This window comes from Camelus dromedarius, chromosome 12, assembly GCF_036321535.1.
Source record: "Camelus dromedarius isolate mCamDro1 chromosome 12, mCamDro1.pat, whole genome shotgun sequence".
Classification (NCBI taxonomy): domain Eukaryota; kingdom Metazoa; phylum Chordata; class Mammalia; order Artiodactyla; family Camelidae; genus Camelus; species Camelus dromedarius.
The window spans coordinates 4,190,522-4,213,408 of record NC_087447.1 but is presented as its reverse complement, the minus strand read 5'-3'; the positions used below and the strand labels follow the sequence as shown (position 1 = coordinate 4,213,408).

The following is a 22,887-nucleotide window of genomic DNA, read 5'->3' as shown; positions in this document are numbered from 1 at the left end:
TGAGGATCCGGTGGTGCCACTGTAAGGAGAGACCCCCTTGACCAAGACGGGACCAGGGGTCTCTCCACGGCCCACGCTCCCTCCCTGACAGAGGAGAAGCCTCGAGGGGAGGAGCCGGCTGTGTGCAGCTCTGGTTCTGTGACCCGGGTCCTTCCCAGAAGCTGGAGGGGGGCCTTGCCTTGCACATTGGAGCTTCTGAGCTGTGTCAGGCGACTTCCCAGTGAGATGCAGTGTGTGCTGCCGACCACACCCATCACTGCTGTCAAACAGCAACTCCGCTGATCCAGTTCCGGCCCCATGTACACGTCCTCGGCTGGATCAAGCCCTGCCTGCAGGCCCTTTTATCTGTTCCTGCCCTGTAGTTGTGCCATTGGTGGGGGGTGGGGTCGGCCTCTGTGGTCTCACCCTGAGGGGCGTGGGTGAACGTTGGTGTGTGTGTCTGTGACTGAGGGCCCCAGGCAGTTTCTTGTTTTTTCTTTTTTAGCCTATAATGTGGTTAGGAGGACTGGGGCTTTTTAAGCTGGAACTGAAACTGGTGAGAAGTTCTCAGCAGTTTTTGAATGGTCAGTACTTTTGGGAAGTCTCCAAAGGTGAGAGAGCACACGTTTCACTCTGCAAGCCATGACCTCTGGAGGCATGAGTGATGGGAAATGGCAGTTAGGTGAATCGCCTGCCCGAGGCATGTCCACTGAGCATCTGCTGTTTCCCAGTCTTTTCCAGAGTGATTCCCACGCATAAGCGAAACTGACAGTTGGGTAGGCAGAATGGGCAGGGAGCCCGTTACTGATGGGGAAACAGGCTAGAGCGGTTAAGTGCTGAGCCCAAGGTCACGAGCTGCCCGGGGTCACGAGCTGCCTGGGGTCACGAGCAGGCTGGGCGAGGAGTGTGGGCCTCCTGACCGCCCCTCAGCTTCCTGCTCCCGAGTCATGGGGAGACCACGCTGCTCGCTGAGGCCACCCGCCTCGCCCGTGTGCATCCATGGCCTTGGACAGCAGCCCGGACGCTCACCCGCCGTCTGTCTTGCAGAGCTATCTGGTGGGGTGGGCCCAGTTCCGGAAGAACCCCTGGCTGCTGGCCTACCTCGTGGTGCTGGTTGTGTCTCTCATGGACTGGATCGTGTCGCTGAGTCTCGTTTGTCACGAGGTAGGTGGTGAGGGGGCTCCGAGGGAGCCCTGGGTGGGGCATAGGGTGCAGCTCCGCAGGTGGACGGTGGGCACCAGTCCTGAGGCCCTGCAGCCACCCCACCCACCTGCCCAGCTCTGCCTGTCCTCCGAAGCACATCAGTCACCTGTTGGCTGGGGAGCCTTGTTCCCGTCTTGCAGATGAAGACACTGAGGCCTCAGGATGGCACGAGGACCTGGGAGCAAGTTCCAGGGGTTCTAATTCCTGCCTCAGTTCCTAATTCCTTGCCACACGCCCAGAGCTCTGTGAGGCCCGCCAGTCAGAAAACCTGTGTCAGCTGGCAGCCCTGGATTCTCTGACTGCACCGTCTTTGTCTCCCCCAAGAACACGCAGAAGCACCGCCCTGTGATCTGATAGAACAGATCTGGGGAAAGTTGGTCTGGGAACATCCGTATCCATCAGGGCTGGTCAGGGACACAGAAGCCCATCAGGTGCTTTAGTAGAAAGAATTTAATACAGGGGCTCAAACAGGTGTCGCAGAACAAGAAAGCAAAGGGGACTCAGTGAACACAAAACTGCAGCACTGCCACCCCCAGCCCCAGCTGGGGGATTAAAGGAATTAAATTAAAGGGATTAAGGAGTTTGGGGTTCTGGAACCTGGAGCCTCAGGGGAGGGGCTCCTAAAGCTGAGGCCCTGCCCTCTGACCTCTGGGGAGGGGGTTGGGGCCTCCTAGAGGCACGATGACGTTGGTTCTGGGAGTCCTGGAGGAAGGGGGAGGCAGGAACAGCAGGTGGACAGAAGCCAGCAGGTCCCCTCCCTCCTCCCACCTCCTGCCCTCCCCCAGGGCCCCCGCTGCTCGAGGCAGCCGATGAAGGAGATGTCAGTGGAGAGATGTCAGTGGCGGGTCCCAGCCCAGCATCAGAGCAGGGCTGCAGGGCGGATGGAGGGCACGGTGCCCCCTTCAGGCCACACGCCTCCCCCGCATCTCTGCAGGAGCGCTGACAGCGGCAGGCTTCTCCCTGAGAAGCGCTGCCTTCCTTCCCCAAGGAGGAGGCTCTCCCCCCCTCCCCAGAAAGGGACAGAGACCGGCCTAACCGCCACGGGCTCCATTTCTGAGTGACGGTCATTGCGTCCATCTCATGTCACCTGAACATTCTGTCCTTCAAGGCTGAACTGTGAACCTCACCACCAACCATCCTTGCGTGAAATTAGGAGGGGGAGGGGGGAGGGGATGAGGGTCAGTGACACATACAAACACGTGTCTGTGTAACCGGCCAGGAGCAGACCTGGGGCCCTGCAGGCCTCGTTTTGTTAGTGGTTGAGGACCCTAACTGGTATTTATTATCTCCGTCTGGCCTGTGTGCCCTTTGCTTAGTGCAGGGACCCAGACCTTCCTCCCTGAGGGGCCTGAGTCCTCGGTGGCCCTGACGTTTTATTCCTGGAGTTTTGTGGTCATTTTTTGTGTTGGACACACACCTCCCTGCCCCACTGCTTCTGGAGCAGCAGCTCCCCAACTGTCCCTGGCAGTTGGAGCTCTTTGCCCCTGCTGCCCCCCCAGCCCTCTTTTCCCGAGCAGGTGTGGTTCAGCCCAGTGGGCCCAGCATGTGTCCCCGGGGGAGCATCCCTCTCGGGAGTGGGTGTTTCCGGATCAGCAGGGCACGGAGCTGTGGGGTGGGGGGAGTGGGGGTGTCGGCGCGCCTGTTCTGTCCCAGTGCTCAGAGCCCATGCTGGTTTCCTTGCCCCGCAAAGGGCTGCCCCCCAGGCCCATCAGGCCCTCCCTGGGCCAGCTGCTCAGGATGGGGCCAGCGGGTTCTCTGGGCTGTGCCTTGGTCTGAAGTGGCGTTGGTCCCAAGGCTTGGGTGGTGTTCCTGGAGAGGCACTGAGGGCAGGGCGGACAGAGCCCTGACCCGCCTGCCTGCCTGCCCACTGAGGACAGGTTAGTGCCTTGCCTGGGGAGGGGCCTACTCCCGGGGGCCACACTGGCGCCGGCGCTGAGCTCTGCTTCTGGCAGGGCAGGCCCCCTAGCGGCCTTGGTGGGTGTCCACGTTGGTGGCCCCTTCATCCCTGCCTCTGTGGCCACTTTATATGCAGCCCGTGGAGACTGGAGTGGGGTGGCTGAGGGGAGAGGCTGGGAGACATCCATCTGTCCGGAGAGCCTTGTCCCTGATGCCTCGTGGTGGGTGCTCACTCTGCCTGTCCACACACGTCCTACCCAGACCTCCTCGTCCCCAGTTGTCCAGGCTGTTCTGTCCACGCCCCTGACCCCCCCCCCCCCGGGAGTCGATACCTTTCTGGTCCATACAGAGTGGACCCTACCCGCTGTAAAGCTTCCCCTTCGGTGCTGTCTTCTGGGAACGCTCTTGACTGAGGTTGAAACTCTGCCCACAGCCCACTTCTGTCCGGGACTGGTCCATCGCCCAGAACCGTCTGCAGTCCAAGCCTGAGGTTTTCCTCTGTGGCCAGCTGGCCAGTTGTAAGGGGCTCCCACAGCACTGGGGGCCTGCAGGGGGGGCCGGGGCCCTCTGACCGCCTCACGCCCGGCCTTTTGTGTCCTTTTGTGCCTGATGGAGTCCTGCTCCCCCCGCCCCCAGCCTTGTGACTGGGAGGGCCGGGTCACACGTGGGCCGCCAGGCACAGGTGGGCCGTGGCCGTGGCTGCTGGCTGTTCCTTGTAGGAGATTAGTTTGCTGCAGATTAGCTGATGGCTTCTCCCCGAAGCCTCTGGGGCCTGGGCTGTGACCCTCAGTGCGATCTAAGCCTCGCCGGGGCCTGGGCTGTGACCCTCAGTGCGATCTAAGCCTCGCCGGGGCCTGGGCTGTGACCCTCAGTGCGATCTAAGCCTCGCCGGGGCCTGGCTGTGACCCTCAGTGTGATCTAAGCATCGCCGGGGCCTGGGCTGTGACCCTCAGTGCGATCTAAGCCTCGCCGGGGCCTGGCTGGCGCTGGGCCGGCTCCCCTTGCTGGCAGGTCACGTGGAGGCGCTTTCCCTCCCTTCACACGTGTCCCTGCGTCCATGGCATGGACGTGGCCGCAGCCGCGGGAAGGCCCTTACTGGGTTGGGTTATTGTGTCTGGGAGAAGCCGCTCTCTGGTCACGTCTGGCCGCAGGTGAGGGTCCAAGACCCACGGAAGGGTTGCGGCCGGACCTCCAGCTCCTGCTTGGCCTGGGGGTGGCTGAAAGACTCCTGATGTGGGCCCTGAGACTGGAGCTTCCGTCCAGGGCAGTGAGCGGGGGCACTGGCCCCTTGGCCTGGGCGCAGGGGTGGATCCCTGATCCTTGCCCGGTCACCGCTGTTTCTTCTGCCTTCTCAGTCCTGTCGGGAGTCGGGCCCCTGTGAGTACGAGGGCAGCCCAGGACTGAGTGAGTCCTGAGGACACTCACTCCGCGGACGTTCTGAGGGCCTACTGTGCGCTGGTGCTGGCAGGACCTTGTTCTGTTGTGAAAGAGGCTGATGGTACCAGGAAGCACCAGATACATAGTAGGGTCCAAAGTGAGGCAGGTGCCCAGAAGGAAAGGAGCCCAGGGTGGTGCTGGAGGTGGTGGTTATCGTGAGACAGCTGGGATGGGTGCCAGCAGCCAGCTGAGCAGAGGCGGGGTCCTGAGGACACTGAGGGGGGCCCTCCGGTTGTGACGGGGGAGGAGAGGAAGATGTGTGTGTTCACGTGTGTGAGTGTAAGCCTGGAGGTGCGGAGTTCCTGCTGTGGTTCCTGTCCCTCTGTGCAGGACTGGGGGGCCCAGAGCCGTGGGGAGAGGGTGGGGGCTGTGGAGAGGGGCGTGGAGCAGCCCCCAGAGGGCAGGACAGCGGCCTAATAGAGAAGTTCAGGGGCGCCCGGCCATGGGGAGAGCAGGAGGTGGGGGCCGGAGAGGTACGCTGGTCCCCCTTCCCGAGGTGCTGGCCCGGGAGGGATGTGGGGAGGGTGCCGAGAGCCCTCGAGGCAGAGGCCCGGCGCAGCGGGCCAGCAGAGGCCAGGGTCTCCGGGGCCGCGCTGGCTGGCGCTCAGGGCCCTGGCTCGTGGCCTCTTCCAGCCCCTGCGGGTGCGCCGGCCCCTGCGCCCCTTCTTCCTCATGCAGAACTCCTCCATGATGAAGAAGACGCTCAAGTGCATCAGGCGGTCGCTGCCGGAGATGGCCAGGTGGGCTCCTTGTTCAGGGTTGGCAGGGAGGGCCGGGGGCTCTTGCTCCCTGCTGGGCCCACGGCCACGGCCACGGCCACGGCCCGGCAGGTGGTCTGTGAGGCCACTGGGTGCCTCACCTGCCCCACTCGTCCTCTGGCCTGGAGCGTGGCTGTGACAGCCTGGGGAGGCTGGCAGGTCGGTGGGCATTTGGGGGTCTCTTGTGCACTCAGGGCAGCCCTGTTAACGGCCTTGCTATGCCCCCCGACCCCTGCTCCACAGCTGTGGATGCGTCCTGCCTTGGCTGCGACTGCTCCCCTCCCTCCCTGGCCCCCTGCACCCCCAGGACCGTGTTTGGATGCTGTTAGCTGAGACTCTGTGAAGCAGCTCCTCCTGCCCCACCCACCCTGACTCGCGTGGGTGACCTCTCACGGGTCCCAGTTGATGGACTTGGCTTTTCCTCTCTCAGAATCCCTGGGCTCCTTGACGCTGCCTCTCCCAGGCCCCTGGGACATGCCCCTGGGGTTGCGTTTTTCCTGCCAAAGAAAGAATCTCCACTGAGCAGGGCCCCATTGTGAGCACGGCAGGTTCTGGAGCCGAGGAGGGACCAGCCCCAGGGCCTGGCTTTAGGGATCTCCCTGGATGGCTGGGTCAGCTGCACCCAGACTCCCATTCCTTTTGGCGCATGGGGCGTCTGCCCGGCACTGAGCTCTGTGTTCATCCCCCCAGTGTCGGGCTGCTGCTGGCCATCCACCTGTGCCTCTTCACCATGTTCGGGATGCTGCTGTTCACCAGCGAGAAGGTACTGTGTCCGCTCGGCCCCTGCCCAGACTCCAGGGCAGGTGAGGCCCGGGTCGCAGAGAGAGGACTCTCCCAGGAGGGTCACGACCCGAATTCCAGCTCTCCTCTCCCCACCTGGGCAGCCTGCTCGGCCGCCCCCTGCCCCTCCTGCTCTAGACCTTGGGCTGTGCACCGCGTGCATGGAAGGTCTGGCTATGAGCAGGCTGGCTGGCTGGCTCCCACATGGGCTCTCTGGGTCTCTAGGCTGTGATGCTCTGCCAGGCTGGCCAAGAGCTTTTCACCATGATTCCGAGCAGGCTGGCTCCAGTGGCCGATGTCCACATGGGTGTGTGGTGTCCCTGGACACTTCCTCTTGGGTCCAGAGCTCCTGAGTTAGGTCCTGTCCAGCCTGAGCTCACAGCCTGCTGGGAGACGATGGGGAGATGTGGGTCCTGGGCTGCTGAGCACATGCGGGTGGCCCTGGCTTGTTGGGTCTGGCATCTGAAGCTTTGGCGGCCTAAGGCCTTAGCCGGTGGGGCGAAGGCATGGGTGGCACCTCAGAGCTGCCGTGTCGGTCCCAGCAGGACGCCGGGCAGGACAAGGAGAGGCTGACCTACTTCCGCAACCTGCCAGAGGCTCTGACGTCCCTGCTGGTGCTGCTGACCACCGCCAACAACCCCGATGGTGCGAGGGCAGGGGGGCCGGGGGGCCGGCGAGCTGGCCTGGGGGTCGGGTAATGCCGAGCCTTGGGGCCCAGAGGCCCTGAAGCCTTTTTATGAAGAGCTGGGAAATAGAAGTGTGGCCTTGGAGTCTCTCCCTCCCTCCTTACCTTCCTTTCTTTCTTTTTCTTTTTCCCTTTTTCTTGTTTCCCTTCCCTCTCCTACTTTTTTCTGTTTTCGTCCCTTTACACCCTCTTTTCTTTCTTGTCCCCTCCCTTCTCCACCCCTGTCTCCTGACTCCTGAGAAGCTAGAGATGGACAGTGTTCTCTGCGTGGTGATGGCTGGTGCTGTGCCCAGTGGGGACTCCTGGCAGCCTCCTCTCTGAGGTCTAGCCACCTTCCCACTGCTGCTTGGGCCCAGCCGTAGCGGGTGGCTTGGCCGCAACACATGTGAGAGGCCCTGGGATCTTCGGTGGCCATGACACTGTGTTGGGGTTGCTGATGGGGCCTCTGTCTGCTCAGGCTGGGGGTGTGGCCAGGAGTGGGTGACGACAGTCCTCTAGGGCACATCTTGGGTTGGGGTTGGTCACTGACCATAGAGACCTTCCCGGGAGGACAGCCACTGACTTCCATACCCAGGGACAGCTGGGCATGGGACCCTGAACACTGTCCCCACATGTCCCGTGAGTCCTCTTGAGTCACCTAAGGGAGAGCTGAATGTTCAGTGTGTGGGTGACTGGTGACAGGGAAGCATAAAGGATGAGGACCCTTGAAAGGTAGTGAGTTTCCTGTTCCCCAGGCTGTGCAAGCAGAGTTGTGAGGATCCAGGTTTGGACAAGCAGGCCTTTTTGCTCTCCTAACGCAGGCCCTCCTTTCTTTTGAGGAGACAGTGGTGTAGGGCTGGACATGGGTCGTGAACACGTTTAATTTTCTCTGACTTCTTTCTCGCAGTGATGATTCCTGCATATTCCAAGAACCGGGCCTACGCCATCTTCTTCGTAGCCTTCACTCTGATAGGTGAGCCTGGGTGCGTCTGTAGGGGTCACTGGGGCTGAGATTCTGCCACATGTGACTGGATCCCCCGAACTTGGGGCTGGGTGTGCTCCCCCAACCCCGTGACTTCGCCTCATGTGCTCCCCGCCGTGGTTTTCATTCCGTGACCGCCGTTGGCCTCTGTCCTCACTGCCCCCGGCTGGGCTGGCCAGGCGGTGCTCCCGATTGTAGACGGGAGCCTGGAGTGCTGTGCGCTGGGCCCTGTCCCTGCTCGCCCGGGCCCTTCTTGCTGTGCCCACGTCGACCCTCTGCTCTGGGCCCGCGATGCTGCCGCCCCTTCCAGACTCGACCCTGGCTGTGTGCTCGCCGCTGACTGGGGGTCCCCTCTGTCGTGGCTTTTTCCCCTTGAAGGGAGCTTGTTTCTGATGAACCTGCTGACGGCCATCATCTACAATCAGTTCCGGGGCTACCTGATGGTGAGATGAGCCGCTGTCCCTGCCCGTCTGTGTGGAGCTGCCCCTGGAGACGCGGTGGGGGGTGACTGGAGTTGACCAGCCAGGTGGCCCCGGGGCCGTGGAGGTGCGGGTGGGACGGCGGGCTCCACGGTGGTCTCCGCATGGGCCCGGCTCCCTCTTACGGGTGAGCAGGAACTGGGCTCACCCTGCTCCCCGCCCCCTCCCCGGGCGGTGCCGTCCTCACAGCCCCCAAGGGGTCCCCTCCCCACCCCACCTCCTCTAGAGGGAAGCTGGAAGCTCCCAGTTCAGTGGCCCCAAACCCACCGTGTAGGAGAGTTGAGGACCCCAAATACGCCAAGAAGCAGCACACACCTTAGTGAATTACACAGCAAGTGGCCGTCGCAGGGCAGGCGCGTGGAGTCTGTGCTCCTCCACTGTCCATGGTGCGCGGGGCCGCTCCCTAGGCTTCGGGTGGGCAGGGCAGCCTCAGGGGCTGCGCAGGGATGCGGTGGGGGGATGGGCGGCCTGTGAGGGGCTCAGCCGAGCCACTCAGAGCCACCTCTTTTCAGAAATCTCTCCAGACCTCGCTGCTGCGTAGGCGGCTGGGGACTCGGGCAGCCTACAAGGTCCTCTCCGTGACAGCAGCGGGAGAGGCCCACCCCGAGGGGTGAGTGCCGGGGCCCGGACCCCCTCCCTGAGGCAGTGGGGCTGCTGCCTCCCTGGGCGGGGGTTCATGGGGAGTGTCTCCTGAGCACCGCCTCTGCTGAGCTCCCTGCCGGCTGATGTCCGTCCTCATGCTCCTTTGCAATCACAGAACCGCTGCACCCGGGTACTCGGCGGTATCCATGGTCCTTGCGTCCGAGTTAAAGTGTTTGTCCTCGTGACCCGCTGGAGCTCCTGGGCAGGCGAGGGGCCACGTACTCTGGCCCCCCCTTGTGATAGGCACCCTTCCCACTCCCCTGTGCTGTAACCTGGTTGTCGGGGCCAGAAGGGCCTGGGACGTGTGTCCAGTCTGCTGCCTGGTTTGGAGGCAGTGTCACTGTGGAAGGCTCCAGTCCCCACCGCTGTGAGCTGGGGGCCTCTGTTGGATCTCGCACGCCCCCTCCTGGCTTCAGCTCCACTGTAAGGCAGGAGAATGGTGTCTTGGGATCTTGGATGACAGATGCACCCCTCGGCTCCCTCCCTTGTGGAGGCCTTTGTTGTCGCCCAGGGCTGCTCAGTTGATTCAAGGCACAGCTCAGGACAGAGGTCAGGGCACCCCAGGGCACTAAGCTGGCCGGCTCACTGGGGGCATTTTCCCTCCACAGAGTCGGGGTGAAGCCCCAGGACTTCCTGCATGTGCTCCAGAAAGTCCAGCTGAACAGTGACCACAAACAGGCCATCATGGAGGTACTGGTCCCTCTGTCCCGCTGCTGTCCCCCTGCCCTCTCCCTCTGTGTCTCTGGCCTCCTCCTGCAGGTCACGTGGCTGTCATTTCGGACTGGCTGGGCTGGCCCAGTCCAGGTGGGGCTGTGGGTGGCTCTCCCGCCTGCCCTCGGCTGACCTCTGCTTTCCTGCTTTGCAGAAGGTGCGTTCCCACGGTGGTGACCTGCTGTCAGCTGATGAGTTTCAGGAACTCTTTGATGAGTTTGATAAAAGGGTGATTAAAGAGGTAACTGGGGTCAGGCCAGAGTCACCTGCTTAGCACCAGGGCCACATGGGGTTAGTGGGGAAATCCTGTGTCCACTGGCACTGATTACCAGGGTCACTCATAGTCATGGGTGCCACTACTTGCCTTCTTGGGATTTCTGGCCCTGAGGATGGTACACAGGAATGGAGATGGTGCTGCTTTTGGAAAGTGTGGAGATTCTGTTGACATGAGATTCACAGACCTCAGGAACTGGCCTGTGCCAAGCTTGACCCAGAAGAAATTTCCCAACAGTTTCCTCTATCTCCACGACAGATTCTTGTCCTCTTTGCATGTGTCCTTGCCGGGGAGGTTCCTGAGTTGCTCTTAAGCCTTTGTCTTGTCCTTGACACTGATTTTTAAAGTCACCAGACCGGCCTCAGCCTCTAGCTCAGCACTGTGTCGATGAGACCCTAGACCACCGGCATTTTATGTAGCTGGTTTCTGGGGGTGAGGGTGGGTGGAGGCACTGGGAGCCAGCTGAGCCGTTCACAGGCAGATTGTGGGGGCCACGCTCCAGCCACTCGACCTTAGAGGGCCAAGCCAGACTCAGGGGGATGAGAGCGAAGAGGTGGAGTCAGATGTCTCCCTGTGATTGGACTCCTGATAGCTCAGTGCCACTGTTGGGTCAGTCAACTTGGCTGCTGTAACAAACACCACAGTCTGGGGCTTAAACAACAGGACTTACTGTCTCCCAGTCCTGGAGGCTGGACTCCGAGATGAAGGTGTCCGCAGGGCTGGTTCCTCCTGTGGCTTTTCTCCTTGGCATGGAGATGCCGCCTTCTCCCTGTGTCCTCACTTGGCCGTCCCTCTGTGTGTGTCTGTGTCCTGATGTCCTGTTCTCATAAGGACATTAGTTATATGGGATTAGGATCCACCCTAGTGACCCCATTTCACCTGAATCATCTCTCAAAAGGCCCTGTTCCTTAGCACGGTCACATCTGAGGTCCTGGGGGCGAGGACCTCAGACTGTAAATTTTGGGGAGGGATGCACCCTAGCCCGTAGCAGCGGTCTGCCTCTCCAGGCCTTGTGGTCGGCCTCCGTGGCCTCAGGCCCCGCCAGAGGTGGTTTTGTTAAGAACATGTTTTCCGGAGGTCTCCCCAGGTCACCTGGAGCTGGGCCCTGCCCGGCCTAGAGCGCCGGGTGCTGCTTACTCGGCCCGTCAGCATTTGGGGCGTCCCTTTCTCAGTGGCATCCTCTTGTGACGCCCATGGGGCATGGGAGATGGCGTAGGGCCACGCAGGCTGACACTTTGTGTGTTACTGCACATCACATTCTGCTTGGGACGGGGCTAAACAAGGGTCTGCTTCCAGGTGACTTGAAGAAAATAGTCAATACGTGCCGTCAGGTGCTGATTTTGCAGGAACTGTGATGATGGTCCTCAAATGACAGGAAATGAAGATGCACTTTTCTAGTTAATGGGTCTTGTCATGGGGCAGGAGGTTTGCTGGGCCCAGGGGGCAGCTCTTGGCGGCTATCATGGGCTTGACTTGGCAGTGGTCCGGCTCTCTTCCGGATGTGAACTGACCAGGGCGGGAAGATGTCTGGGAAGATGTCTGGGAAGATGTCTGGGAAGTCAGGCTCCTTTCTCAGGGTTTGATCAGTGGGGTCTGCTGGGCCAGCCAGGGTCTCCCTGAGCACTTGCTGGCCTGTAGGATGCTGCTGGGTCCGGGTGGTCCAAAACCCACTCTCCTGCCTGCTTTTGGTGTCAGGATCTGATGATATCAAAAAAGGGGTGCTGTGGTCATGCCTGGCAGAGCTGGGCACACACTGGGCACAGACTTGGGGATGGGCTGACACGTAGGCCATGCCCCTGCTCTGGCCACGCCTTTCCTTCTGTGGTCTGTGGGGCTTTCTCTCTTCCCACAGGGCCTTGGGTCTGAAGTCCAGAAGTGTGGTTTGAGGTGGGAGTTTGGGTCCTAGAGGTTTGGGGAGCTGCAGTGCCCTTTCCTTGATTTTATGACACCCTCTTCCCCCAAAATGCTGATTGCAAAGGGGCAGGGAGGGGCTTCAAGGATTGTTAGCATTTGGGGGCTTGTCCCAGGTGCCCTGGTAGGCTGTGATTTGGAATCGCTCCTTTAGAGAGGCCTTCTCCAGGCAAGCTGATGCCAGGGAAACGGCAGCCTTCCATAAGAGCCCTTGTGTGGTGGTCACCCCTGTCTGTCGGCCTGGCCTTGGTCCAGTGCTGCTCAGTTCACACTAATGGGTTGCACACACAGTACCCTGCCAACTTCTGAAAGTCTGGTTTTCTTTCCGTTAAAAAAAATTTTTTTTTTTAATTAGAATTCTTAAAAAAATTTTTTTTTGTAGGGGGCAATTAGGTTTATTTATTTAATTTTTAATGGAGGTCCTGGGGATTGAACCCAGGACCTTGTGCATGCTAAGCATCCACTCTACCACTGAGCTATATCCCCCCCCCATTTTTCTTTTAATAAGAAGCTTTTTGGGTTAAAAAACAGCACTCATTAATTACAGATAGTAAAGCTGAGAAAGCACCCCACTGTCCCCCTACCCAGAGATAACCATGGAAATCATTTCAAGGTTTGTTATTTTTTAATACAAGGTAATATATGAGTTCATTCTTTTTGTACCAATTTAAGCGGTGGATAATGCTGAAATCTCTCTTGGCCAGTGTATCAGTCTGGGTCCAAGCAGGAGACAGAAACTACACAGTGGGTTTAACATGGAAAGTTTAATATAAAGACGTGTCACCTATGATAAAAGAGTAACCATGAGATATGACGGGGGAGGGTACAGCTCAGTGGCAGAGCACGTGCTTAGCATACACAAGGTCCTCCGTTCAATTCTCAGTAATCCTCAGCCCGTCCATTAAAATAAATAAATAAACCTAATTACCTACCCCGCAGAAGAAATTTAACAAAAAGATGTAAGGAAACTGTGGTACCTGAGGACTGAGGGAAATGTCTGAGAAAGAACTGACTTGAAGATGACCCCTCTCCTAAGGCTGGAGTTCACACTCCTTTGGGGAAGATGTGGTCCAGCCCACAGGGTGACAGAGATGTTTGCTGGTTTGCCTGGACTGGAGCTGGTCTGCAGCCACCAGCAAGCAGGACGCTGCCCTTGGGGGTGCAGCAGGCGCAGGCCATCAGCAGCTGGTGGCGTGGGGGTGCTGGGGGAACTGGGTACCAGTGTGGGCAGGGGCCTCTGGGCACCTGTTCCCACGTGGAGGACTGTGGGAAGACTGGGAACGTTCTTGCCGGGTCGGCTGTGGTTCCAGGTCACCAAGGGACTGTGCATCTGAGCGCGGGGCTGCGTCAGAGCTGCACGATGTCCTCACCCCACACCCCGGGCTGCCGGCCCACCACGTGGGAGCCAGGAATCCCAGGAGGACCCCTCCCTCCAGCAGCGTCCCTCTGTGGTCCTGTGCTGGGAAGGCTTGACCGCATGCTCACGGTGGATGAGATGCCGAGGGGTCTCCTTTGGGTGTGGAAGGGTGAACGGGGAGCTGGGAGGCAGTGGGTTGGAAACTCGCACTGCCAGTTCAGGTCCTGCTCTGAACAGCCGCCCTGTTCAGTTTGTTTCCTCCCAGACTTGTCCGCGTGCAGATGCAGGTGTAGGCGTGTCCTCGAGGAAGCACTCGTGGTTCCTTTGACGTGTACACGAGTTGCTGTGATTTCCACTCTGCAGCTTCCTCTTTTTCGCTCGGTAACAGGTCATAGGTCTGTCCAGCTCTGTGGAGCTTTCCCTGAGGATGAAGTGTCCTCTGTCTGCCTGTCTGTCCTGGTAGCTGTGGGTCATGCCTGGCTCTTGAGCTTGAGATGTGGCTATTGTGGCAGAGGAGCTGAGTGTTTAACTGGGTGGGGTTTGCATTTAGATTGAGTGGCCACGTGTAGTGAGTGGCCCCTGCCTGGGATGGAGCGGATGCAGGTCCGTCTCATGCCACGGTGGCCGCCCTGTGGCTCTGTCCTCGCGTGCACGCGGCAGTGTCTTGTAGGTGCGGAGCATGGGAGCGCTGGGTCTGATGAGTGTCTTCATGCTAGCGTTTGCTGCCCAGTGGTCCTCCTTTGTTGTCCACTCCAGCCTGGTCACTGTGTGTGAGCTACCTCTGTTCCGTGCCAGGTTTTCATGGTTTTTAGCATATGATCTATGTGTGCATTTTCACGGGACACTTTCATGCCGTGGGGACACCTCACCTGCGCTGACGATGGCCGTGTGACAGTCCGGCGTGGTTTACTGACGGCATCAGGACCGTGTGGGTTGTTTGCTCCTCTCGGGGTTGTAAAGACGACTGTGATGAGTATCCTGGTGCATAAACTCCCCGTGTTTGAGATGATTCGTTAGGCTGGGTGGCCTGGGCTGGGCGTTAAGGCAGGAAAATTCAACTCCCAGAACCAGGGGCACGGGCATCGTTGGGCCCCCACGGCCACGGCCACGGCCACCCCCACCTGTTTCTGAGCGTGTGTGTTCCCTCCCCAGCCCCCGCCGCGGCCCGAGTACCAGTCTCCGTTTCTGCGGAGCGCCCAGTTCGTCTTCAGCCACCGCTACTTCGACTACCTGGGCAACTTCATGGCCCTTGGCAACCTCGTGACCATCTGTGTGAGTGTGGTGCCCCCTCCCCCCAGCTCTCACGCCTGCCCTTCCTGGTGGCTGACTGCCCTCCACTCCGGCTCCGGCTCCGCAGGCGTTCCTGGTGTTGGATGCAGACGTGCCGCCCGAGGACCGTGACGACTTCGTGCTGGGGGTGAGCTCTGTGCGCTCGCCGTCGGGCCCTCGTCAGGTGATGGAGTTAGAGGAGTAGGGGGCACAGCCTCCCCACCTGGGGCTCCAGGCCCATGGGGGGCAGGGCTTTTGCAGTACGAAGTGGGTCGTTTGTCCCTAGGTGCCCCAGGGCCTGGGGTGCCGGCTGTAGCAGGGGGAGGGGGGCTGCGGGAGGCTGGTGCAGGCGGGGAGCCCCCGCAGAGCCCCTGGTGAGCCAGGCAGCGTGTAGGGTGCGGCAGAGCGAGGGTCCTGTAGACAGCGGTCTGCCGGCACCTGGGGCAATAGGTGTGACCGCAGGTGTGCAGATGTGCAAATTGTCATTGAAGCCGTGCATGGGGTATAGGTCCCCTGAGGAGAGGGTATGGAGCACGAAGGGGTGCTGGAGGGGTGGGGGCTCAGGAAGAGCATCCCTGCGGGGCCCAAGGAGCAGCAGAGAGGTGGGAGGAGAGAGTGATGTGGCCCCCTGGGGGGGAAGGATGTCTCCTGCACCATGTCCAGCTCCTGTGGTGGGTCCTACCACGGGCAGCAGGTGGGTCCTGTGGCCACGTGGCTCCCGCCTAGGCCCTGTTGCAGGTGGGGGAGGTCGGGGAGCCGGCAGCACGGGGACTGAGTGCTGGGCACCTCATTTCCCTTTCAGATTCTCAACTTTGTCTTCATCCTGTACTATCTGCTGGAGCTGCTGCTCAAGGTGTTGGCTTTGGGCCTGCGGGGGTACCTGGCACACCCCAGCAACGTGTTTGACGGGCTCCTCACTGTCGTCCTGCTGGTAAAGTCTGAGATGGGCCGAGGCGTGGCCTCTCGGGCAGGGGGTGTACTGGGTGCCAGGGCCTGGGGGGACTGGGGCTCCTGCCTCTAGTGACGGGGGGCTGGTGTCCCCTGGCCGAGCTGCTTGGCAGGCAGCTGTGGGGGGCACGGGAGGCGCTGTCTGCTGCATCTGCGCGTTGTTAGGGGAAGGCTGCCTCTCCCGGCCCCTGAGGGAGGCCCGGCAGGAGCCTGAGGACTGTGGGGCCTTGATGAGGGAGGGGCAGGGGGTCTCAGGCACCCGGGGTCTCGGGAAAATCTTTTCCCCAGAGCCCAGGGGAGTGAGGGGTCGCTCCCGGTGTGTGTCACAGCAGCGATATTGGTGCAGCACGGATTCATATTTGACGAATTAGAGCCGTGGGCCCCCAGGAGCAGGAGGGGCCTGACAGAGGGGCCTCTCGGTCCATCCTTCCACCAAGTAGCTTCGCCCACGCTCGGGACTCTGCCGGCCTTCCCCGAGCCCCGACTCCTGGGGCCAGCTTGTCTTTCTCAGCTCTGGGATGTCCCCACATGGCACCATCCATGGGGATGGGACCAGCTCTGACTTCTCCCCAGAACCCCCTCTGGGGACAGTGTGTTAGATGCCGGCTTCGGTGAGCCTTGCCGTAGCGAGCTTCTTTTCTTTTGTGATTAAAGGTTTTGGAGATCTCCACTCTGGCTGTGTACCGATTCCCTCACCCGGGCTGGTATGTGACTGTGGAGGTCCCGGGGAGGCCCCGGCACCCACGCTCTGTCTAGCGCCCGGGGGAGGGTGTGCGTGCGGGGCAGGTGCGGGTCTTTTAGGGGGCGGCCGTGGCGCCTGCCCCCGCTGAGGCCTGTGGGGGGCAACCCCTCGTCATCGCTTTCGGGGAGTCTCTCTTTAACGCTTCATAGTTCGCCTTCAGGAAAATGGCATTCCCAGAGCTGGGACGGGGGCTGCGGGGGTGCCCCACAGAGTGCACGGGCTCAGCCCCCCACCAGGTGTGCCAGGGGCCGAGGTGACCTGGGGTCGTCACCTCCTACTCCGGGCGTCAGTTCCCCTCCCTGTAGGTGGTGGGGACCGACCAGGGCTCGCTGAATTCACACTGTTGTTCGAGCCCTGCTGCCCCTGGTTCTGGCCGTGCAGGGGGATGGACATCTGGCCATCCAGGGGTCCCAGGGCACTTCGCAGCATGGCTGTGGCAGCTTTGGAGTCCTGCTGTCCGGAGTACAGCTGCCCCAGCGAGCCCGTGTGCTGATCTCGGGCCCTCGGGGAAGGTCTCTGGTCTCTCGAGACCTCTGTTGGGCTGCCTGCCTCTTCGTGGAGCAGCTGGGAGTTGCTTGAGAGGGAGGTGGGGCTGCAAGACTCCTGCCGCTGGGTCAGGGCCGGCTCCCGGGAGCGGCTGGGAGGGTGTGTGCTGCGGAGACCGGCGGGGCGGGCGGCCTCAGCCCTGGGCTGCGTCCCAGGGGCAGTGGTGCTGGCAGCTGTGTTTCTAAAGTGCACTGGAAACCCGCACTGCTCTTTCGTCGGCGGGAAATTTTGGGGGAGAGTGGATTTAAGTTTAAATAGAAACGAGAAGGGGAAGGCCATGAGGGACACCACGGGTTGGGTGTCAGGGCCCAGGGGAGGGGGTCAGGGGTTAGAGCATGGGTCAGGGGCCAGGTCTCTCCCAGCTCTGCTGGGACCTGAGCTGGGTGTCCAGAAGCTCAGCATCCTCCTGTTGAGATAGGGGTCAGCTGGCCCTGCATCCCTGTGCAGGGCTGTGCCCTGTGACTGCGCTGCCCGCGGGCTGCAGGTGTGGGTGGCTCCGGCGCCCTCTGGTCTTGATGGCGCTTTTCTGGTTGGTGTCGGCTGCGGGGCGAGTTCCCGTCACTCTCCGTCGCTCTCTCTGCATCTCTGTCTCTCTTTCTCTGGACCACGCATCTCCTGTCTTCTTGCCCACCTCCCAGCCTCCCCCAACCCGCCGGTCCATGTGTCCTCCCCCCCAGGAAGCCGGAGATGCTGGGGCTGCTGTCTCTGTGGGACATGACGCGGCTGGTGAACATGCTCCTCGTCTTCCGCTTCCTGCGCATCATCCCCAGCATGAAGGTACCGCCGGCTGCATTGCCATGTCGCCAGGAGAGGGGCTTGTGCGGGCTGGACCCGGGGGAGGCCCCTTGGCTGGTGGTAGGGTGGCTTCGTGCTCCTTGGGGTCCCTGGCCTTTGTGAGGGGCGGGGCTGCAGTACGTTCCCAGGTGTCCTAAGGTTCCTGAAATGCCTTTGCCTCGGACTTGCAGTGGCTGCTGGTACTGCCTGCTGGGACCCCCAGTGCAGGAGTACGGTGGCTTGTGACCACCTCTGAGCCTCAGTTTCCCTTCTTGTTCCCACCAGGAGTAACAACACCTGGAGGGAGGGGGGTTGGAGGGTCGGGGTGTCAGGCCCGGCTCCCGCCTGGCACAGAGGCAGAGCTGCTGTCCTAAGACCTTTTCAGGAGAAAGGAAACCGAGGGCATTAGACCCCTTTCTGAGCGTCAGGTCCTCCTGTGCACGTCTGTCCTTCCTGCCGAGCTGTGTGTGGGTGGCCATGGGTGTGTGGACAGGTGAGGTATGTGTGGTGGCCGAGGGTGTGTGTGGTGTGTGTGTACAGGTTGGGAAGTCACCGGTCCCATCCCGCCTTTCCGGGTCAGGGTTGGGCAGTGGGCAGGGTTGGAGTCACCTCCGTGGGACCCAGAGGAATCGGGCTGTGCTCTCTCTGTCTCAGCTTATGGCTGTGGTGGCCAGTACCATCATGGACCTGATCAAAAACATGCGGGCTTTTGGTGGGATCCTGGTGGTGAGTCTGGCCGCCCTCACTGATGGTTGGGGGTGGGAGCGGGGCCTGGCTGCTGTTGGATAGGGGAGCCAGAGCTCTGCTGGAGGCTGATGGTGGCTGGCTGGCTGGTGGCCTCAGGAAAGAGGGTCCCTTTGTTCGGGCCGCAGCAGGTGACCCAGGCCCAGGAAGCATAGGGCAAGCCAGAGAGAGAACTTCAGGGCTGGTCTGGTTGGAGGCACTGACCTGACCACACTCTCTTTCCGGACCAGAGTTCCTGCTGGTCACTGCTGAATCCCGCGTGTTTTCTGGGCTGTGGGCCACATTGAGAGGATGAAAAATCTGAAAGGCACCAGGGACCCCCCGAGCCCACAGGGACCCCAGACAGGGTTTGGTCGACTATCCTTGCCCAGAGGGATTTTGGGAGCTGCAGCCACTTTTGCTGAGAGAGAGCCATGGCGTCCCCCTCCGCAGGGGCAGCCTTCCCGGAGCTGCTTGCTGTTGGCTCCGCCCCGTGGCCCAGGCGGGGCAGGGCCCTGGGAGCAGGGGGCGTGGTGGGCAGGGGAGAAGGTGACAGAGAAAGCCCTGTTGCATTGATGATGCCACCCCTGGCGTTTTTGTCTTTTGGTTTGGACACCGAGGTGGGTGGGGAACCCCCCAGGAGGGGTCCCACGTGTGCTCTGGGCCTGTAGGATGTGAGAGTTGCAGCCTTGCTTCGGGCCCATATTTGTACAGTGGAGAAAACTGAAGCCCAGAAGGGGTGCTAGGTTAGCCTGGGGTGTGCACCCCCTCCCCCTGGGCAGGGACAGGTCAGGGTGGCCAGCAGCCCCTTCTCTGACTGTGGCACAAGGCGGCCTAGTGGTGCTCCTTGGACGCCTCCTGGTGGATGTGGGGAGAGTGGCGGGTCCCCGAGGGACAGGGCCAGTTCCCGCCCGCCCCCTGCTCCCCTGGGGCGCCTTCTTCCCATCCTTTCCCTGGCCCTGGCTGCCTGTTCTCTCTGGAGTTGTGGTGGACAGCCTCAGCTCCCTTGGCTGGTCTCAGTTCTTACTCCTGGGAGCCCGGCTTATCTTTGGGGCTCCCCCAGCAGCAGCTCCTCCCTCTGTCCCCAGAGCCCCAGTGTCCCCAGGGAGGCGGGTGGTGCCCACAGTCGAGGGGCAGCATCCAGGGCTGGGAGTCCCTGCTGTGCGCAGCCCTCGCTGGCCTAGCCTGGCTTTGTGGGCCCACCCGTGGGGGTGCCGACGGGCCCGGCCTGCCTCCCCAGGTGGTCTACTACGTCTTTGCCATCGTCGGCATCAGCCTGTTCCGAGGCGTCGTTGTGGCTCCTGGAAATAGCAGGTGAGATGGGGCTTAGAAACACCAAAGGGGGTGCCTCTAGGGGCGCCAGGACCGGGGTGAGGCCTCAGTGGTGGGGGGGGCCTCCTGGTTCCTCTTTCTTCCTTTCAGCCCCCACTTTTCCTCTCCTCCCCTCCCTCCCCTCCCCCCAGAATCCCTCCCTGGGATCTGTACTGAGGGCGTTTCCCGTGGCTGCACAGAGCCCCCACCCCGTGCCCCTTTCTGGACCTGCAGGCCAGGCTGCCCGCTGGCTCGGGGCGTCCAGCGCCAGGCCTGAACTGTAGGGCCGAGAGGCCCCCTCACTGGCCGCTGGCGGGGAAGGTCAGTCTCTCGTGTGTGTCCCCATGCTCGCCCCTGGCTGCCCTCACAGCAGCTCCTAGGTCGGAGGCATTTCCTTTCTTCCCCCACACTTTCTCAGGGGCCCAGATGGGTTCCACGTCGTGCAGGGGCTGTGGCGGTGGGAGGGCGCCCAGGTGTGTGTCCTGCCCTGCCTCCACACTGACGCCGGCTGTGCCCCGCAGCCTGGCCCCTGCCAACGGCTCAGCGCCCTGCGGGAGCTTCGAGCAGCTGGAGTACTGGGCCAACAACTTCGACGACTTTGCTGTGAGTCCTGCGCCGCTTCCCCTCCACTCCTTGGCGCCCCCACCCCCTGCCTCCTGCGGCCTCCCGGACCCTGTGTCTGCTGCCCGCAGGCTGCCCTGGTCACTCTGTGGAACGTGATGGTTGTAAACAACTGGCAGGTGTTCCTGGACGCCTTCCGGCGCTACGCGGGCCCGTGAGTGACCCTGTCCTGGCGCCCCTCACGCCGGCCCCAGCACAGCGCAGGGTGCCCGACTGCAGCTCTGTGCAGGGTGTGCGTCTGGGCCTACGCCTCCCGGGGATCGCCGGGGGGTGGGGAGGAGCAGAAGGCTTCTTGGGGGCCCTTGACAGTGGGGCTCCTGGGGTGGAGGAGTTCAGCCTGGAGCTTGAAGAGCTCAGACTGGCCCCAGCGCTGGTCCTGGGTTCGGGTCCCAGAACCACCTGTCGCTGGCCGTGCTGCGGGACGAGCCACGGGTCCAGGAGAGCAGTGTGCTTGCTTGCGGCGGCCACGGGGGGCCTCCTCCTTGTCCTCTGCAGGTGGTCGAAGGTCTATTTCGTGCTGTGGTGGCTGGTGTCGTCTGTCATCTGGGTCAACCTGTTTCTGGCTCTGATTCTGGAGGTATCGGAGACCCCGCGCCCCTCCTGTTCTCACCAGGAGTTTCCACTGGGGGCGGGCACGAGGTGGGCTGCCTGCTGGCCCACCTGGACCTTGGCCTGGAGAGGCCGTGCTTGGCTGAGGCGGCCCTGGGTTCAGGCTCTGTCCTCCCCTGGGGCTCAGTGCTGCTCATCCTGCTGCTGGGGGCCTCTTGGGGTGCTGTTAACCTTTGACCTGTATGGGTTCTCAGCTCCCGGGGGTGGGGCTGGAGGAGGCCCGGTCCTGTAGGACCTGGTGGCCCTGCTGGGCCCTGGATCCCAGCGCCCAGGCTGAACTGCTCAGCCAGGCCAACACTGGAGGGGTCGGGGAGGGGACAAGCCTGATCCCGTGCAGGCCCCACACCTGTGTCCCTCCCTGCCTCTTGCCAGAACTTCCTTCACAAGTGGGACCGCCGCAGTCACCTGCAGTCCCTCACGGGGGACTCGGAGGCCACCTCTCAGATGACGGTGGAGCTCTTGTTCAGGTGCGTGGATGGGGAAGGTGGGGCCTGGGTGGGAGGACGGAGAGACAGGGAGGCAGTGGGCAGGTGCTCCCCGTGGGCCCCAGGCACCTTGTCCCTCCCCCTCCTGCTGAGCCCCGAGCTGGGACCAGGGTCCGGGGCTGCCTCTGCTCCTGCTGCCGGGCTGGAAACTGTCCTGCTCTCCGGTGCGCACGTTTAAGGAAGCATTCTCAGGTTCCTGGATGTAGACAGGTGGCCCGAGGAAACTTGTCTCTCTCTTCTCCATGGTAACTTTGGAACTGTTCCTCTATTGGAACAGAAAAGTGACAGTCGTCCCAGAGGTGGCCCAGACTTTCCTCCCTGAGCGTTTACTGTGTGTCGGTGCAGCCTGTGTGGGGAGCTGTTCTCCCAGGCTCCAAAGGACACCGCGTAAACATCCCAGAGGTGGACCTGAGTCCTCTCTGTGTCCCCAGTCCCCACTACGTCCACTCAGCTCGTGTGTGGGGTGATTTGGGGGCGCTCCTCTTCCGGGGCTCTGATGAGGCTTTTCAGTCAGTTCTGCTCACCTGGACGTGCCAGGGCCTTTCTCTCTCTGGAGCACCCCGTCCACCCTCTCCCCGATCCCGCAGGGATGTCCTGGAGGAGCCCACGGAGGAGGAGCTGATGGAGAAACTGAGCCATCACCCGCACCTGCAGCTGTGCAGGTGACATCCTGGTGTGCCCTCCCAGCGGGGGCGCGATGCGGCCTCGGGACGGACACCGACCATGGGAGGAGGCGGGTGGCGGCCCCAAAGAGATCTTTCCCTTGGACAGAACCACTGGGCGCACCTGAGGCCGGGATGGAACGCAGGCCCTGGTTTGCTCCCGAGCAGAATCACCCCCACAGCTTCGGGCGCCATCCACGCCACCTTTCCTGGTCACCTGTTTCCATGAGACTTGCTTTTCTAAACGTGGAAAGAGAGTGACTCCACAGGGACCTTTCAGACAGTCTGAAAAGCAAGACACAGCGGCCTTCCCTGCCTGCCCTGTGATTGCCGTGGTGCCTTCACTGCTGGCGGCCCTCAGGGACCGGAGGCCCACGTGAGGCCTGCACAAGCCGACCGGCAGCTTTCTGGGGCATTAAGCTTGGGGTCCTGGCTTTACACGATGGGAATCTGGAGTGTGTTTTACTATTTTCTGGGTTGTAGCAGTGTGATTGGCTGTGTTTCTTATGTGTCAGAGTGGCAGTCATTTTCATCAGTAAGTCTTGCAAAGGATGGGCTTGTCACCCTTACTCAGACACAGCCTGCTCCGGATGCGCCTCTGGACTGGGGCTGCCTGGGCCCAGCCTGTCAGGACCAGAGTTGTGGTTGGACCAGCCCTGGGGTTCTTACAATGATTGCAAGATGCCTTTCAGCAACAACCATCAGGAAACTTTGAAAAAATAAAGGTTTGTTACTTACAAGAGCTGGCAGTTATGCAGTACCCTGGGACCACACCGCGAGGTCGCAGGTAGAGAGAGCGCGGGCCTTGGGTTCTGCTTTTATTGAGATCAAGGGGGCTTAGGGTTTTTGAGGCTCACACTTTATTTGTGAATTGAAAAGATAAGAGCAGGAATTTAAAATGAGGAAATAAAATAAGTAAGTGGCCCAAATGGTCAGTTACCAAAATCAACCACAATCTCTAAAATGAAGGAGCCTCAGTGGAGGAAGGCGGCCTGACTCTGTATCTAATTGAGTGGCTGGCAAAGGGCTTCTCTAGATAGCCCTCTCTGAAGTGGATCCCTCCACCACTGAAGCTTGACAGGCACTTGCATGACAGAAAAGAAGAAAACAACTGTCAGGGTTTA

General features: G+C 61.3%; 1 protein-coding gene across 7 annotated transcripts in view; it reads left to right on the top strand.

The window, feature by feature from the left end:
• Positions 1 to 22,503, top strand: part of TPCN2 (two pore segment channel 2) — a 28,661-nt gene extending 6,158 nt beyond the window's left edge. The window contains exons 5-26 of one of the 7 annotated variants that reach the window (XM_064492028.1): positions 1,027 to 1,143; positions 5,149 to 5,255; positions 5,964 to 6,036; positions 6,599 to 6,698; positions 7,625 to 7,690; positions 8,078 to 8,142; positions 8,691 to 8,788; positions 9,429 to 9,510; positions 9,686 to 9,772; positions 14,226 to 14,345; positions 14,431 to 14,490; positions 15,145 to 15,273; positions 15,945 to 15,994; positions 17,256 to 17,355; positions 18,007 to 18,078; positions 19,316 to 19,389; positions 19,587 to 19,707; positions 19,908 to 19,989; positions 20,079 to 20,239; positions 20,503 to 20,584; positions 20,989 to 21,083; positions 21,689 to 22,503. In XM_064492028.1, the coding sequence (XP_064348098.1) occupies positions 1,027 to 1,143; positions 5,149 to 5,255; positions 5,964 to 6,036; positions 6,599 to 6,698; positions 7,625 to 7,690; positions 8,078 to 8,142; positions 8,691 to 8,788; positions 9,429 to 9,510; positions 9,686 to 9,772; positions 14,226 to 14,345; positions 14,431 to 14,490; positions 15,145 to 15,273; positions 15,945 to 15,994; positions 17,256 to 17,355; positions 18,007 to 18,078; positions 19,316 to 19,389; positions 19,587 to 19,707; positions 19,908 to 19,989; positions 20,079 to 20,239; positions 20,503 to 20,584; positions 20,989 to 21,083; positions 21,689 to 22,024 (2,277 nt within the window). In that variant the 3' untranslated portion in view covers positions 22,025 to 22,503. Of the gene's footprint in view, positions 1 to 1,026; positions 1,144 to 5,148; positions 5,256 to 5,963; positions 6,037 to 6,598; positions 6,699 to 7,624; positions 7,691 to 8,077; positions 8,143 to 8,690; positions 8,789 to 9,428; positions 9,511 to 9,685; positions 9,773 to 14,225; positions 14,346 to 14,430; positions 14,491 to 15,144; positions 15,274 to 15,944; positions 15,995 to 17,255; positions 17,356 to 18,006; positions 18,079 to 19,315; positions 19,390 to 19,538; positions 19,708 to 19,907; positions 19,990 to 20,078; positions 20,585 to 20,988; positions 21,084 to 21,688 lie in introns of those variants that run through there. The other 6 variants (XM_064492029.1, XM_064492027.1, XM_031447908.2 and 3 more) reach the window with 6 other exon arrangements.
• The last annotated feature ends 384 nt before the right edge of the window (positions 22,504 to 22,887 follow it).